General features: G+C 43.0%; 5 protein-coding genes across 5 annotated transcripts; 4 read left to right on the forward strand and 1 right to left on the reverse strand.

Moving 5' to 3' along the window:
* The first annotated feature begins 113 nt into the window (after nucleotides 1-113).
* On the forward strand, nucleotides 114-2462 carry FA14DRAFT_186970 (glycogen debranching enzyme). The gene has a single exon (XM_025501552.1). It carries the CDS (start codon nucleotides 343-345, stop codon nucleotides 2404-2406), a length of 2064 nt encoding a protein of 687 aa, XP_025357094.1. The 5' UTR covers nucleotides 114-342; the 3' UTR covers nucleotides 2407-2462.
* Nucleotides 2463-2610: 148 nt separating this feature from the next.
* FA14DRAFT_159157 (ABC1-domain-containing protein) lies at nucleotides 2611-4725 on the forward strand (the record flags this gene model as incomplete). Its single annotated transcript, XM_025498083.1, has 1 exon — nucleotides 2611-4725. A coding segment is annotated over one exon (2008 nt), but the record flags the coding sequence as incomplete, so codon positions are not given.
* A 2413-nt stretch (nucleotides 4726-7138) lies between these two features.
* Nucleotides 7139-8131, forward strand: FA14DRAFT_111837 (mitochondrial carrier; the record flags this gene model as incomplete). The annotated part of the gene is made up of 1 exon (XM_025495959.1): nucleotides 7139-8131. A coding segment is annotated over one exon (993 nt), but the record flags the coding sequence as incomplete, so codon positions are not given.
* Nucleotides 8132-8299: 168 nt separating this feature from the next.
* On the reverse strand, nucleotides 8300-11599 carry FA14DRAFT_7013 (LNS2-domain-containing protein). The gene has a single exon (XM_025502718.1). The coding sequence runs from the start codon at nucleotides 11363-11365 to the stop codon at nucleotides 8417-8419; it is 2949 nt and encodes a 982-aa protein (XP_025357097.1). The 5' UTR covers nucleotides 11366-11599; the 3' UTR covers nucleotides 8300-8416.
* A 115-nt stretch (nucleotides 11600-11714) lies between these two features.
* On the forward strand, nucleotides 11715-14234 carry FA14DRAFT_169743 (uncharacterized protein). The gene has a single exon (XM_025500228.1). It carries the CDS (start codon nucleotides 11825-11827, stop codon nucleotides 14072-14074), a length of 2250 nt encoding a protein of 749 aa, XP_025357098.1. The 5' UTR covers nucleotides 11715-11824; the 3' UTR covers nucleotides 14075-14234.
* Nucleotides 14235-14556: the final 322 nt, after the last annotated feature.

A 14556-nucleotide genomic window follows, 5' to 3' on the forward strand; every position in this document is an offset into this window, starting at 1 on the left:
AAGCTTACAGTCAATAGAATGTCAAAGCGTTGGATGCAAGATGAAGTATAAGCCAATCCTATATGAACAAGCAATCGATGTACTATATTCGAAATGATGGTGTGAGAATGATTGCATTTACTTGCTCTTTGCTTTTGACATTTATCCGACGTTAGCATCGGTAATCTGTTGCACTTTAAGCACTTCACTTCATTTCTCCATATTTTCTCCGATCCGCGCTAAACAATTTCTTGGCAAACATAAAATATCGAACAAGAGATGACCGAACATCATCAAAGAGCATATAAGAAGATCATATTCGGGTGATATTGAGATATTGAGAGGATATACCAATTAGCCAGCATGTTCCATCAATTAGCAAACTGGTCATTTATCATAGCCTTCGCGCTTGATCAAGTGAAGGCCGGGCCGGTAATCAAGAGATCCCTAGACACAAATGCAATCTTGCAACAACACTATGGAAATGACGCAGAATGGTATTCAAATCGAATCCCATTCTTTGATTCTTCTGATGAAAAATTAAACGAAATTTATTATTATCGATGGCAAATATTTCGAGCTCATCAACGTGATCTGGGTAATGATTATGGATTCATCACCACTGAATTCGCAGATGATGTATCTTGGCAACTCTCACCTTGGGCAAGCTTGAATGACGCTACCGGTTTCCACTTAAATGAAGGTCGTTGGTGTAGAGACAGGCGCTTTACACACGATTATATCAACCATATGTTTGGCGAAAGAAAAGGGAACGATCGTCATTTTAGTGATTATATGGCAGATTCAGTTTGGAATGTTTATTTGGTTGATCATGATTCACAAGCTGCCACACAATACCTTGATCAAATAAAAACTGTTTATGATCAATGGAACGATCATTTTGATATGTCAAAAGGGTTGTACTATATCGAACCTATTGCAGATGCTACCGAATTTACCATCTCTTCAATCGATGCAAGCGGAGGAACAGGAGGATTCACTGGCGGAACTAGCTTTAGACCTTCGATTAATTCGTACATGTATGCTAATTTCAAAGCGATTGCACAATTAGCAAGATTAACAAGCGATGAAAACTCAGCGGAGACATATGAACGAAGAGCAAACATACTCAAGAACCAAACACAAACAAATTTATGGAATTCAACGTTTGAGCATTTCATCGACCGATTTCAGGTAAATAATGATTACGTGAAATATTTTGACTTTATTCGAGGTAGAGAATTGGTGGGATACGTCCCATTCATGTTCGACCTACCCGATGATACCTCAGTTTATGCTGCTAGTTGGTCACACGTCTTAGATGCAAATCTTTTGGGTGGTCAATACGGAATGCGGACCAATGAACCTTCTTATGAACACTATATGCAGCAGTATAGGTATGACGTTGTCAATAGCTCTCGGCCAGAATGCCAATGGAACGGACCCGTTTGGCCATTCCAAACGACGCAAGTTTTATTGGGCATGTCAAACGTACTTGATCATTATAACAACAAAGGCGATCTGAATATTTCACAATTTAACAGACTTTTAAGTCAATATGTTGATTTACACTACGATTCCAACGGAAAGCCAAATTTGGAAGAAGATTATAATCCCGATAAAGGTGGAGCGATTGTTGGATTGGATCGATCACCGCATTATTTCCATTCTGGTTTTGTGGATATTGTTTTGGGTGGTCTTGTGGGTATTCGACCACGTTCAGATGATAAACTCGAAATTAATCCTTTGGTCGATCAAAATAGCGGTCCAAGTTGGTTCCGTGCAGAAGAAGTACCGTATCACGGTAGCAATATTGCTGTTCAGTATGATCGCGATGGATCACATTACGGTACCAAGGGATTGGTGATTGAGCGTGATGGGCAGCAAGTTGCAGCCTCTGCAACCCTTCAACGTATAATTGTTGATTATGCACCGAAGGATCTGTTACCGATCGATCGTCCGAGTGCAATCTCAATTCAATTGCAAGAGTCTTCCGCTTATCCACGCGGATCTGCTTCTTCGAATGCAAATGACACGACCAAAATTCACGATGCGATCGATGGCAGAGTATGGTTCACGAGTGAATTAGCGAACGGATGGGAATCCGACACGAATGCGAATCAATGGTATGCTATCGAATTAGGGAATAGTGACGGGTCAGCAGCATCAAATCGGACCATTTCACGTGCTGAAATTGCATGGTTCGCAGATGACAATACATTTGCTGCACCTGATTCATACACAATCGAAACGAGTACGAGCAATCAAGGTCCTTGGACTGCAATCCCGAACGTTCAACAAATTAAACCGCTAGCTAATGGTATCACGCATGCTCAATGGACTTCTTTGGATACCAGTAATGTTCGTCTGTCATTCACATTACCTTCTGGAAAGAGGGCACGATTGACAGAATTCAAGCTGTTCTAGTCTTCCTTCCATAGCATAGCATGTATATATCTGAAGAATGAATGAATGAATATCCTTTGGATAAATGCATTGTTATCGCGTTGGGGAGGATGGTAGGCACCGCTTAGGCGCGCTTACTTAAATTACATGCCTCCACCCAATTAAAAAGCTTGACAAGCAATCAGAAAAGTGTTCATGCAAAAGATTATCTTATCAAACATGTGTTATGCTTCAACCCTTCTCTTTCTCGTCATCACCTCTTCCCTTGACTCAACAGGTATACCCAGGAATGCGACATCTTGCTCTCCGCATAGGAGAAACAAGCCGCTGTCATTCCTTGTTCCAGAATGGCAACATAAATCGATCCATCGTGCGTCAGGTGCGCTTCAATTCTACTTTGCAAGGATCAACACCTAGGCCATCCCAACCCTCTTCCGCTGCCTTGAATAGAGATGCTCCAAAACCTCAAAAAAATAGGAGAAGAATAAGGCCGCTTACCGTTCTGGGACTGTTGGGAATAGCAGGATTAGTGACATACGAAGTTGATACACACCTAAATGCTTCGGTCTTACAAAGAAATCTTCGAACGGGTATTGCAGGTGCAGCGATTGCATTGGACTATAAGTTCAACTTCAAGAGTGGCGATGCAAAATCAGCCGAAGAGTTACATGAACGATGTGCGAAACGATTGCTAAAGGTATGCGAACAAAATGGTGGATTGTATATCAAATTAGGTCAAGCGATCGGCGTTCAAGCAGCAGTTTTACCAAAACCTTATCATGCTTTGGCAAAGATGTTTGATGATGCTGAACATATGTCGACGGCTGCTGTTCGTGCAGTAGTGGAGAAAGAGTTGGGCAAACCAATAGATGAGGTATACTCTTCCTTTGACGATCAACCTATTGCGGCTGCCAGTGTTGCACAAGTGCATAAGGCAACTTTGAAATCGACGGGAGAAACGGTTGCTGTAAAAGTGCAAAGGCCAAGTATTCGATCGCAAGCATATTGGGATCTGTTGTCGTTCAGAATCCTTTTGCACTTTTATTCAAACGTTTTTGATCTGCCGTTGGCCTACTTTGGTGGATACATTAGTGAACAGATCGAGCGGGAGACAGACTTTTTGGCAGAATTGGAGAATGGAAAGAAAGCAAGAAGAAACATTGCCAATGATCCACAAAAGATAATTCGCGATACATGCTACGTGCCATGGTGTGTAGATGAACTTTCAACTTCTCGTATCTTGACCATGGAATTCATTCAAGGTGCCACTAGAATGACAGATGAGAAAGGGATGCGAAATATGGGTTTGAATGTGAAGGAAGTTGCAAGGAGTGTTTGTGAAGTTTTTGCCAGTCAAATCTTCCAACATGGTTTTGTTCAGTGTGATGGACATGCAGGCAATGTGCTCGTCAGAAGGCACCCTAATGGCAAGAAAGGACAGCATCAAGTCGTACTGATCGATCACGGACTGTACGTTTCCATCTCTGAGACATTCAGACGTCAATATGCAGAACTATGGAAAGCAATCTTTGAAGTGGATATTGGAACACTAGAACGCATCACTACAGAATGGGGAATGGGTAAACAGAGTGCGGAATTGTTTGCATCTGCAACGTTGATGAGACCATGGCGAAAACCAAAATCAGACGAAGAACGTGAAAAGGAAGAAGAAGAGCGCAAGAAGAACAACGGTCAACCAAATTACAATAAACAAAAAGAAATGATTAAAAATTTCTTGGTAAGCGTTGAACTTGTACCGAAAGAATTAATTTTTGTAGGAAGAAGTATGAGAATTGTGCAAGCAAACAATCAAGTTTTGCATTCTCCCGTCAATCGGATCAACATTTTGGCCAGACATGCAGCCTCGGCTTTGTTGACAAGCGATTCACCAACTTTTTTGAGCATTTTCAGACCACGTGGACAACAGCAACAGCAATCAACTGTTATGGAACGATCTAAGGTTTGGGTATCAACACGTATCTCCTTCTTAACATTCAGAACAACGTTGCTCTTGTTGGATGGTGTTTTCGTAGGAAGTTCGTTATGGCGTGGATTGAAATGGTCTTGGAACCTACTCCAAGCAAATATCACCCATGGACCGTTTAGCAAACAAGCACGTAAGACATGGAACGCTCAAACAGGCGGATTTGAAGATGATTTAGAACAGGGAATGAGACAATTGGCAAAAGATGAATTTGGAGTGGAATTGGATGAAAATGCTTTTATGGGATAAATTGTACTACACACACACACACACACCATCACTCACTTTCTTTCAATGGAAATGCTTAGGACATGTAATCGTAAATAGATGACATCAATTGCAATACTATAGATATCAAAATCCATCTTTTATGAGAATGATCCATTAGTGTATCACGTGAACTTTGGAAGATTCTCCGATTTTCACAGTATTGTTTAGGCGCAATATCTTGTACAGCCCACGCGCCCGCCCGTTCTTATTGGGTGTTGCTCATGTTATACGCGTAAGGCAAGAGACAATTTTGATCATCGCACTGATTTGCTGTCACCATCATCACATCATACTATTCAGACAAGATGGATTCTCTCGTTAACAGACAGTAAGTAGCAGTCATACAATACATTTATTCCATTCGATCTATCGACACTCGAACGCAATAGTACGAAAAGAAAGACCATCCCAACCAAAGCGAATCTTCGATATTCGGAGCTAGACAAATGGAGATTTTCATTCTCGTCGCGGCTTTCAGCAGTATAGTCTTTCTCTCAAAATAGGTGTGTGGGACAAGGAATGAGTTCGGCATCGATGATGAGAGCCTTTCCTGGCGTTCTGAAGAATCGCTTCAGAGGAACGGAGGTCTAGGTAGGATCAATGTCCTCTCTTGCCTGTTCGTTCAAAGTGCTGGAAGCCGTCCAAGCGTAACAATAGCTCGTTATATCTCTTTCAAGACAACGAAAACTTGTACAGGACACATATTCATATAAGCCTGTCATCCAGGCGAAGTGTATGCGTTACGTCCATGTCTGCTCGAATGAAATTCTCGACAATCGCTATCTCCAATTTACTGTACATCAGGACGACGCTAACACCCTCATCCTCTTTGCTACTTTTCAGAAACACTGTCCCTCAACGTCAACGTGCTTTGCAATCAGACACTAGACCCGTTTATCAACGCTTGCCTCGCTCTCGTCTTTATATGGGCGCTCTCCTTGGATTGTCAGCACTTGGTACAATTGGTGTTGTTGGAGGTATTTGGAATGCTGCACATGTGAGTATCTTTGAAGGATAGAATTGTGTTTGTGTGGGGAGACAGTCAGCTGTGAAGTAAGGTTAAAATGGTGGGAAGAGATTACCGAAGATCAAGGATACGGGACTATAAAATTGAGATACAGAGAACATGACACTGACACCTCCTTCATACAACAGGGCAAGAAATGGGAGGGAGCCAATTAGTCCTCATTATGACGTTTCGTTCAGCTTAGAAGGATCATTGTTTGATTCAAATGTATATGCAATGTCATGATGAGTCTACCTCATAATACTGGAAAACATTGTTTATGCTTGTAGAGTGATAGGAACAAAGCTAAACTATGATGAAGGGTCGGTAGGTATTGTTTAGTACCACGCCAAAAGATGCTTGATATTCATTCCTTAAATACCCTCTCTGTCGATCATCAAGGTAGCCTTACCCTTACTAATCAAATCCTCATACGGCATGTTTCATTTGGCATACTAAGCCGGGAGGAATCGGGCAGGTATGCACTAAGTTAAACAGCCTAAGACCCTGGAAGCCTTTCATACAGAAGAGCAAGAAAACGCGAAAAACATTACCGACACTCTGCTAGGCACATAAGACATTAAGCAGCAGTAAGACACGCCTGCCGCCTTTAAGCAAGCTTCTCACACTCCACAAAAGCAGCAGCAGCAGCTCTTTAAGTTGGGCTTGGGGTTAAAGTGCTTGAGTGGGGTGCATCATAAGAAGAAATAGAGTCATTCATTCATTCATTCATTTTTACTCCGTTAGTGCACACACATTCAATCCGAATCGCCGATCCATTAACTTCACTACCACGGCCCTCCGCTCAATACTCATACCGGGGTGCATCAGGTGAAAGGCAAGAAGAAGTGTTGGTTACTCTATTCTACCCTTGTGTATAGGATTTGAAGATATGCAAGTGAATAGGATGACAAATTGAAAAGATTCAAACCACCATCTCTTCTTCAATATTCCTGTCAAGTCCGATGAATACTATTGGTTCTGCAACAATAACAAAAGGAGAACCAGAGATTCAAGGCGAATTACGTCTTGCAAGTTCTGCAACACCGATAGAGGTACTGGAAGAACAAACAGAACAAGTGATACCTAACCCAAACAAGATGGTCATCGTAGCACATGAAAATGGCCCAGAGGCAATTCAATCCGATTTACTAAACGATGCAAAAGGAAAAGCAAATGATATACGGAAAAAGATTCAGTCATCTTTAAATGCAGACACAAGTAGCACGCCAGAAGAGGATTCTGCTTCTCAGATAGATTCAGCCCAAAGATCGGCTAATGAACATCAATCAGTGAGAAAACGTGCTCTAAATTTCAGAGATCAAAACCAAAATGAATCACACGAATCAATACGAGATCGCGTTCATGAAATGGTTAATGCGGCAAGTAACAGTGAAGCCAGCAGTAGCTCGTCATCTGCTAGTACCTCCAATGCCGAAGTTGTGAAGGAGCTTTTGAATAGCTCAGAGGAAGCAGAAGAAGAGGAAGAAAGCGCTCTAAGTACAGCATTCTTGGTCAGCTACTTCGTTGCAGGCGGAGCGGCTGGTGCTGCTAGCAGAACGGTCGTAAGCCCACTAGAACGATTAAAGATTATCATGCAAGTACAGCCAAAAACACCTTCAGGAGCCGGTGGAAAAGCAGGAAAAGGTGCTTATTCTGGCGTCATTTCCGGTCTAACAAAGATGTGGCAGGAAGAAGGCTTTAAAGGGTATATGCGGGGAAATGGAATCAATTGTTTGCGTATTGCACCTTATAGCGCTGTTCAATTCTCAACGTATGAGATCTTAAAGGCATACCTTGTCGATCCGGAGGGGGAATTGGATACGCCAAGAAGGCTGTTCGCAGGAGCTCTGGCAGGTATTGCAAGTGTGGTGTCCACCTACCCTTTGGATCTTGTCCGATCACGTATTTCGATTGCCAGTGCATCAATGTACGCGGAAGCAAAGAAAACTGGCATAGCAGCCGAATCCGACTCATCTCCCAAGCCTAAATTGACTCGACAAGAATTGCGAAAGCTAATCGAAGAAAGACAGAAGCGAGTGCCAGGGATATGGGCAATGACTGTAAAAGTCTACCGAGAAGAAGGTGGTGTACGTGCTTTGTATAAAGGATGCGTTCCGACAAGTTTGGGCGTTGCACCTTATGTTGGCATCAATTTTGCAGCATATGAAGCCTTACGCAAAAGACTTGCAGATGAAGATGGAAATATTTCTACAGTTTTGAAGCTTTGCTGTGGTGCAGTGGCAGGCAGTATTTCACAAACACTAACATATCCTTTAGACGTACTACGAAGAAGGATGCAAGTGAGCGGAATGAAGGATAGTAGATTGGGTTATTCAGACAAGAGTGCTTGGGGTGCTGTCAAAACGATTGTGAAGGCTGAAGGAGTGTTTGGATTGTATCGAGGAATCGTGCCAAATTTGCTCAAAGTGGCACCTTCGATCGGAACCAGCTTCGCAACTTATGAATTCGTACGCAATACCCTTCATCCGCCCAATCCACATCATCATGGAAACGGACATACGTCGAATCATTAAAGAATCTTTTTTGTTGCTTTGCATGCTTACGCAAAAATGAATTTGTACATGTACGCATTTTTATATACACTTTTCAGCATGCTAATTTGCTATGCTGTTCTTCATTTCAATCAAATTGTCATCAATAGAATAATATGCTTTACACAGAAACAGGAGCAAAATAACAACTTTATGCAATAAAAAGTATACGAATAGCCTCAAAAGACATACAAAAGCTTCTTGCTGTCAGATATTTCAACCTCTCCATTCGAATTGAATTTCTCCCGTTGCAAGTAAAGGATCATCATCGTCCATCACATCATCTCCCATATCATTACGATTATCGCGTTTGCGTCCTGATCTTCGACCTTGTTGATCTCCATTTTGCCCTTCTTCTTCATCATTATCATCTTCCTCGTCATCTTCATCGCCCTCTTCTTCATCTCCGCCGAATGAACTGACGTCATCGTCATCTTCCCCATCTTCGTCCAAATCATCAGGTTCCGCATTGATCACAGGACCGACGAGTGGACTTGTGGCTTGAACGTTTCCTGCTGCGCTTGGATTTTGTGCGGTTGGCGAAGCTGCCCTTCTTCTCCATCCAGCGGTCCAAGAAGTGACACCGCTTCCGTACGATCCAGGCGAAGAAGGTGGAGAAGTACCGATCAACAAACTACTACTGCTAGGAGAACTTGCGATCGTTGGAGGTCCTGATTGTGAAACATTACTGCCGGTATCCGCTCGCTGCTTTTCTTGTTGAGAAGGAGGTGCAGCGATCGTTTGATTCGATCCACGTCTCGACAATCCTAACTTACCCAAACCAAAACGTGAAAGTCTACTCGTGCTTCCAGTGTTACTTTGTACATCATCGTTCGCATTGCTGTTGGATCTGCCATGAGTGTTTGCTATTGCATTTCCATTTGATGGCGCCACAAATTCATCATCTCGTACGCTTCGAAGACTTTTTGTACTGCGAATGCTACGAGCGCTCAAAGCTGGCGAAACGGGAGAACTTGGTACGGGTGTATGAATTAATTCATCATCTGGTGGAAGATCAAATTCTCCCAATTCCGATCGCCAAAAGTTGAAATCGTTGAATTCGGGCTTTCCTGTATTTCCTTCAACGGATTTGGCGGTAATTGGTGGAAACATTTGATCGACCAAATCTGTCATATGAATATAAGATGATTTATATCCTGCCAGCTCCAGCAACTCCATCTTTACTTCACCATTACTGTCAATTGTGAAAATACGCGAACTGGGAATATTCACACTTCGATAACTCAAAGCATCCGTAATACGATTACCAAATCCAGCATAAAATGGTGTAGGCTGATTGTTCTGATTTGTTGATGTAGCAGAAGCGATTGATAGTGGATCTTTATCATTCGATGAAGCTGTACTGTCAACCTCCTTCTCTTTCTTTTGCGGAAGTCCAGTTTGTGCGGATCCAGAACCACGTTGATCAGCACCAAAAAGTCTGGCGATATCACGCAAGCATGCCATTTTGAACACTTCAGGCTTACGCAAAATCACTTCACGATGTAAACTTGCCATCAAACGGTCCGGACTCATGATCACCGGTCCATCTGGAAGCCTAAAGTTGCCTTGATTGATCCCTCGTAGGTAGTCTCGCGTAGAATCAGCTTGTCCAATAGCACGAGAAGTCAGATACATGATCCGATAACCATTTCGAGCAACATCCGTATACAACTTCGCTACTCCACTGTGCGTCCAATCTCTACCGATCATGGTATAAAGATGTCCCAAAGCATCACTCTTTGTGATCGTTCCATCAATATCAGAAACGACAATTCGATGCGTGCTATTCCACAAGAATATCCGTGCAGTACACATAGCAACACCAGAATAAGAAGATGTAACACTGAACGAGATTGTGTTTGCTCCTTTCTTTAAGTCGAGAGATTTGAGTTGATCTGATGTAAGACGCAGAGTTTTGGCGTATGTTTTCTGTTGTCCAATCGCCTCGACACTGGTCATTGCACGTCTTGGAGGTGTAATTTTCTCTTCTTCAGCTTTTCCGTTAGCTTTAGAGATACTTTTGGTATCTAAGAGGGGATCAGTGCTCGTACGTGGTAATGATCCAGGTGCTGACCAGCCAGAAATTTCTTTTCCGAGAGCTTTGCTAGTATGCTGTATTATTTCAGGATTTGCACCGGATATCGTATCTGTCGTCGATTGTGCCGCTGATTCTAGGGATGCTTCGCCATCTCGTACCATCACATCATCGCTACTTCCGTTCATGCGTACAGAAAAAGACCCTCTCCTCTTTTGCAAAGTTTCCGCTGCAGCACTGCCATTGAGTGATTTTCCCTCTACGTCTCCAAAACTTCCACGTCTTTGAGCTGAACGAGGTCCGGCAGACGCTCCACCATTTGCCAAAGGGAGTCCATGCCTTTTTGAGATTGGAACTTCTTTCGCCAAACGTGATGATTCTTCGTATGCAATTTCTTCTCCATCTTCTGTCATTTTATAACCATCCATATCGAGCATATAGTGCAAAGCATCTTTTTGACCATTGGTCTTGACTGTAGGAATGATGTCCTGTTCAGCCTCTTCTGCTTTTGCAGGCTTGCTGGAGGAAGCTTTTGGAAGATCTGCTGGTTTCGTTGTCGAGCTAGTACTTGAAGCACCTAAATCTAACGGCTCGACATACGTTTCTGCGATAAGCTTGCGTGGTGGTTGATGACCCTCAGTCAGTTCCATATGCGAATCATTTGTACTTTGCTTTATTTTGCTATCCGAATTGCTACTTTTGAGTACATCATCAGCAGGAATGTTTGGACTTGTTGTTGCACTGAGAATAGGACTGGTAACCAATTCGTCTGGTACGCCTTGCCTTGCTTCTTCGTCGTTTAGTTCCAAGACAAAGAATGCTTCTCCCGCTTCACCAACTTTCATTGCGAATGGAAGTGGTTCAGGTGAATCATTTAGATGAAGAGTGACCTTTCTTTCTGCTGGTCGTAAAACACTCATTTTACCGAATCGAACATGAAAAGGAGTACTTGCTAATTCTGTCACTTTGATCTTTTTCTTTTTTCCACTTCCATCTTCCTCGTCCACCTCTTTTTCCACCTCACGTTCAACAACGATCACATCGATTGCACCACTTAGAGTTGCAGGATTGATGTTTGGCGTGATGGTGTTATACACCGATGAAACGAATCGGCCTACGTATTGCATCTTTGTTTGGTCTTTATATTTAAGAGCTGTGCTTTACACCATCTACTTTATGTTTAATTTCTTGACCATAACCACGATGGTGATCGCTACAGCTTGCCCCGACCTTGTAATGAATGAAAAGAGTTGCGGTCGGAAGGTGTGATAGAGTAAAGTATCATATGGTGTGGAGTTCCTGGCCCCGCTCAAGAAAAGTAAAAAAAGCCGGGTCAAAAAGGAGCCTACGTACACGTTCACTTTAGCAAATGCACTTTTATGCTTTAGCCGTCAATTCTACGCCGATTTCCTCTTTTTATTCGGCACAAGCATTTCCATCTCAGGCCGCGGAATATTTTCATGGGTGGCTTAAGCGTGAAAAGCCAAAACACACATAAGCAACACAAATAACACTCGTTATTACTACAACCAGTCTGATAAGATCCTCAAGAAAACACATGATGGAAAGGTAAACGCATTGTCACAATGACCACCACTCAGACACCTTTTCCGTCACTACCGGAGGAATTGATCAAATTGATATTCGAACATGCATGCATCAAAACCAGCGTAATTCATACCAACCCCAATCAAAGTAGAGATGGAGATATAAAAGCAAAATCTCCTGTTGATGTGGCGACAACACGCTCGATCATGCTCGTATCTAGAGCCGCATACAATCTCGTAATACCGCTATTGTATCGCTCGATAACAATCTCAAAGCCGTCTCATTTAATCAAATTCTCGCATACATTGCTCACTAGGCCATCATTGGGACTATATGTTCGCAACTTATGGGTAGGAGCCATTACTGCGCCTACACTGAACTTTCTCCCGATCGTCATCTCTGATGTAGATCTATCTATAGCTGCAAGGGCGCATATCAGCCGCTTTGAGAATGCAGCAAGCAAGAGGAGCGAGAAGCCTCAGATATTCTTTGAGACTACGACAGATCTGGTGTACGTCGAGAATGGTGTAGAATACGCTGCAATGAACGTTCCTTCTCATCAAGATCGCTTAGTGGAAGTCCGACAGGAGTATAGCGGCAATGTAACTCCCACATCAAATGTACCAGATGACTCAAGGCATGGTCACCATACCTCACAATCATCCCATGGAAGAGGGTATGGCGTGGACCGGTCAAGCTTGGGCTATGATGCTGCAGGAGATTGGATAGGTCTTGACGAATGGGTTTTGAGATGTTTAGAGGTACAATATGCGATTGAATTCCATTGGGAATGGGTCGGAGTAACCACCCCTCCCCTTGGCTTGCCATCGCCAGACATGGTACAAGCAGATCAAGATGTCCTAAGACAGGATCCTCTGGACTGGGGTGACTCCAATGTGACGGTTGCACCACTTCCAAGCAGAGAGCGTGAATTTTCAACTGATACACTTTCCTCTTCTTCCACCTCTGACTTTTTACGATCGAATGCTTCCATGCTGGGATTCAATCATATCAGACGATTCTTCTTACTTCGTGCAAAAGGATACTCACCACGTTCAGCAGCAAATGCTCTCATCGATGAATATCTCGCAAGCACAACACCATTCTATGAGCCCAAAAAGAGAGCCAGTGATGTTTGCAATTTGCATCTACTCACCGATGAAGATGAAATGGATCACTTCTTACACCCTGCACTCTTTGCACGTTCTGGAGCAATACATCTGGTATTAGCAGGTGAACCTCCTGAAGGATTCAATGCTCCGCCAAATGCAATCCCTGCAACGACTGCCAACACCTTTGCTTTTCATGACGAAGATGGATCAGAAGATGACTCAAGTGAGGACGAGTCGATGAATGGACACAGGGACGACAGACAAAGGCGTCAGCGAAGAGAAACTTTAGACTTTGTTGATCTGTTTGGCCACATTCAAGGTTCTTCACGTACACTATATCCCAACAATTCTTCAGAAAATAGCGAATCTAGCGAGACTGAAGATATTGAATTTGCTCAATATGGACAAACATTACGACCAGACGATCATATCCAGGCTCAGCCTCGCCCGTATTCCCTTCAGCCAGGCTCAACTCGCACAGTCCAAGCAATCGATCGCCGTCCTGCATCTACATTAGGAAGCTTGACAGCAAATCTAAGAGCTGCATTGGCATTATGTCCTCGGATACGAGTTCTGGGTTTAAATGGATTCTTGGAACGTGCAATAGGAGGGACACGAGACTGTGCTGGTTTGACCGAATTGAGACATTTGTCTTTAGGACCGCCTCCTCCCTATTGGTCTTCAGCATTAAATTTACATCAAAAGACATTAAAGTCATTACGATCTTTGCATATATCTGGATGTATGCTGTTTAAAAGCGAGGCACTTGCTATCGGGGGTTTCACATCCGCTTTGCCAAAACTTCGTGAGGTAGATTGGACATTATGGCTTGGACATCTTTTGGATCATCCAATCGATGTCGTTGAAGCTCTGTCATGTCTGATGGGAAAGGAAAATGGATCTGCAAATGCTACCGGAAGAGTATCAAATCAAACAAGACGTTCTGAAGCGCATTCGACTCGCAAACCTCTACGAAAAATTCGAGCGACATTGAATGCTCAAGATGTTGACTATTTCCAAAAGAATGCATCTCTAGAATTACGTGAAGATCCAAGGCTACTGCTTCGACAATGTGCTAGCATTGATGCAGAGCCAAATCTGCTCTTTGTCCGTCAATGGTGGGAAAGTAAGGCTGGCATTATTACAAAACAGATTAACGCCACAGACGATGTATAGTACATGCTCAATCACAATCACACTGTATTTTACTCATCACTCCATGATTTGTCTGACGTAAGGAATTCCCCCTTTGATCATCGGCCTTTTTGAAACCGAATTCGTAGCCGCCCAAAAAAGCGCCAACAGTTTCAAATTGTATACGGCTGATAATTGCGTCGGTCAGTTTATGTCATCTTTGTTGGCATTCAGGTACTTCCTCTCACGCCTTTAGCCGCCGGCAAGTAACAAGCCTGGGCTACAATTCATTCTGTCTCTCAATGATTGAATTAAGTCTCCCCTTTTGTGATGGTCAAGAATCTTGGGGAATATCATTTTTAGCAACGGAAGGCTTCGCGAATTTTGGTACGCCCAGCAGCAGAATTGCGTCTGTGCGCCCTTGAAATAACTTCATTTAAGCCTTGACACACTGGCATTATGCGCTAAGAATTGTGTGCATTTCCATACGAGCTGTCGAAATAGACTTTTATTAAGGTCTCCGG

The sequence above is a fragment of the Meira miltonrushii genome (genome assembly GCF_003144205.1).
Source record: "Meira miltonrushii strain MCA 3882 unplaced genomic scaffold FA14scaffold_1, whole genome shotgun sequence".
In the NCBI taxonomy this organism is placed as follows: domain Eukaryota; kingdom Fungi; phylum Basidiomycota; class Exobasidiomycetes; order Exobasidiales; family Brachybasidiaceae; genus Meira; species Meira miltonrushii.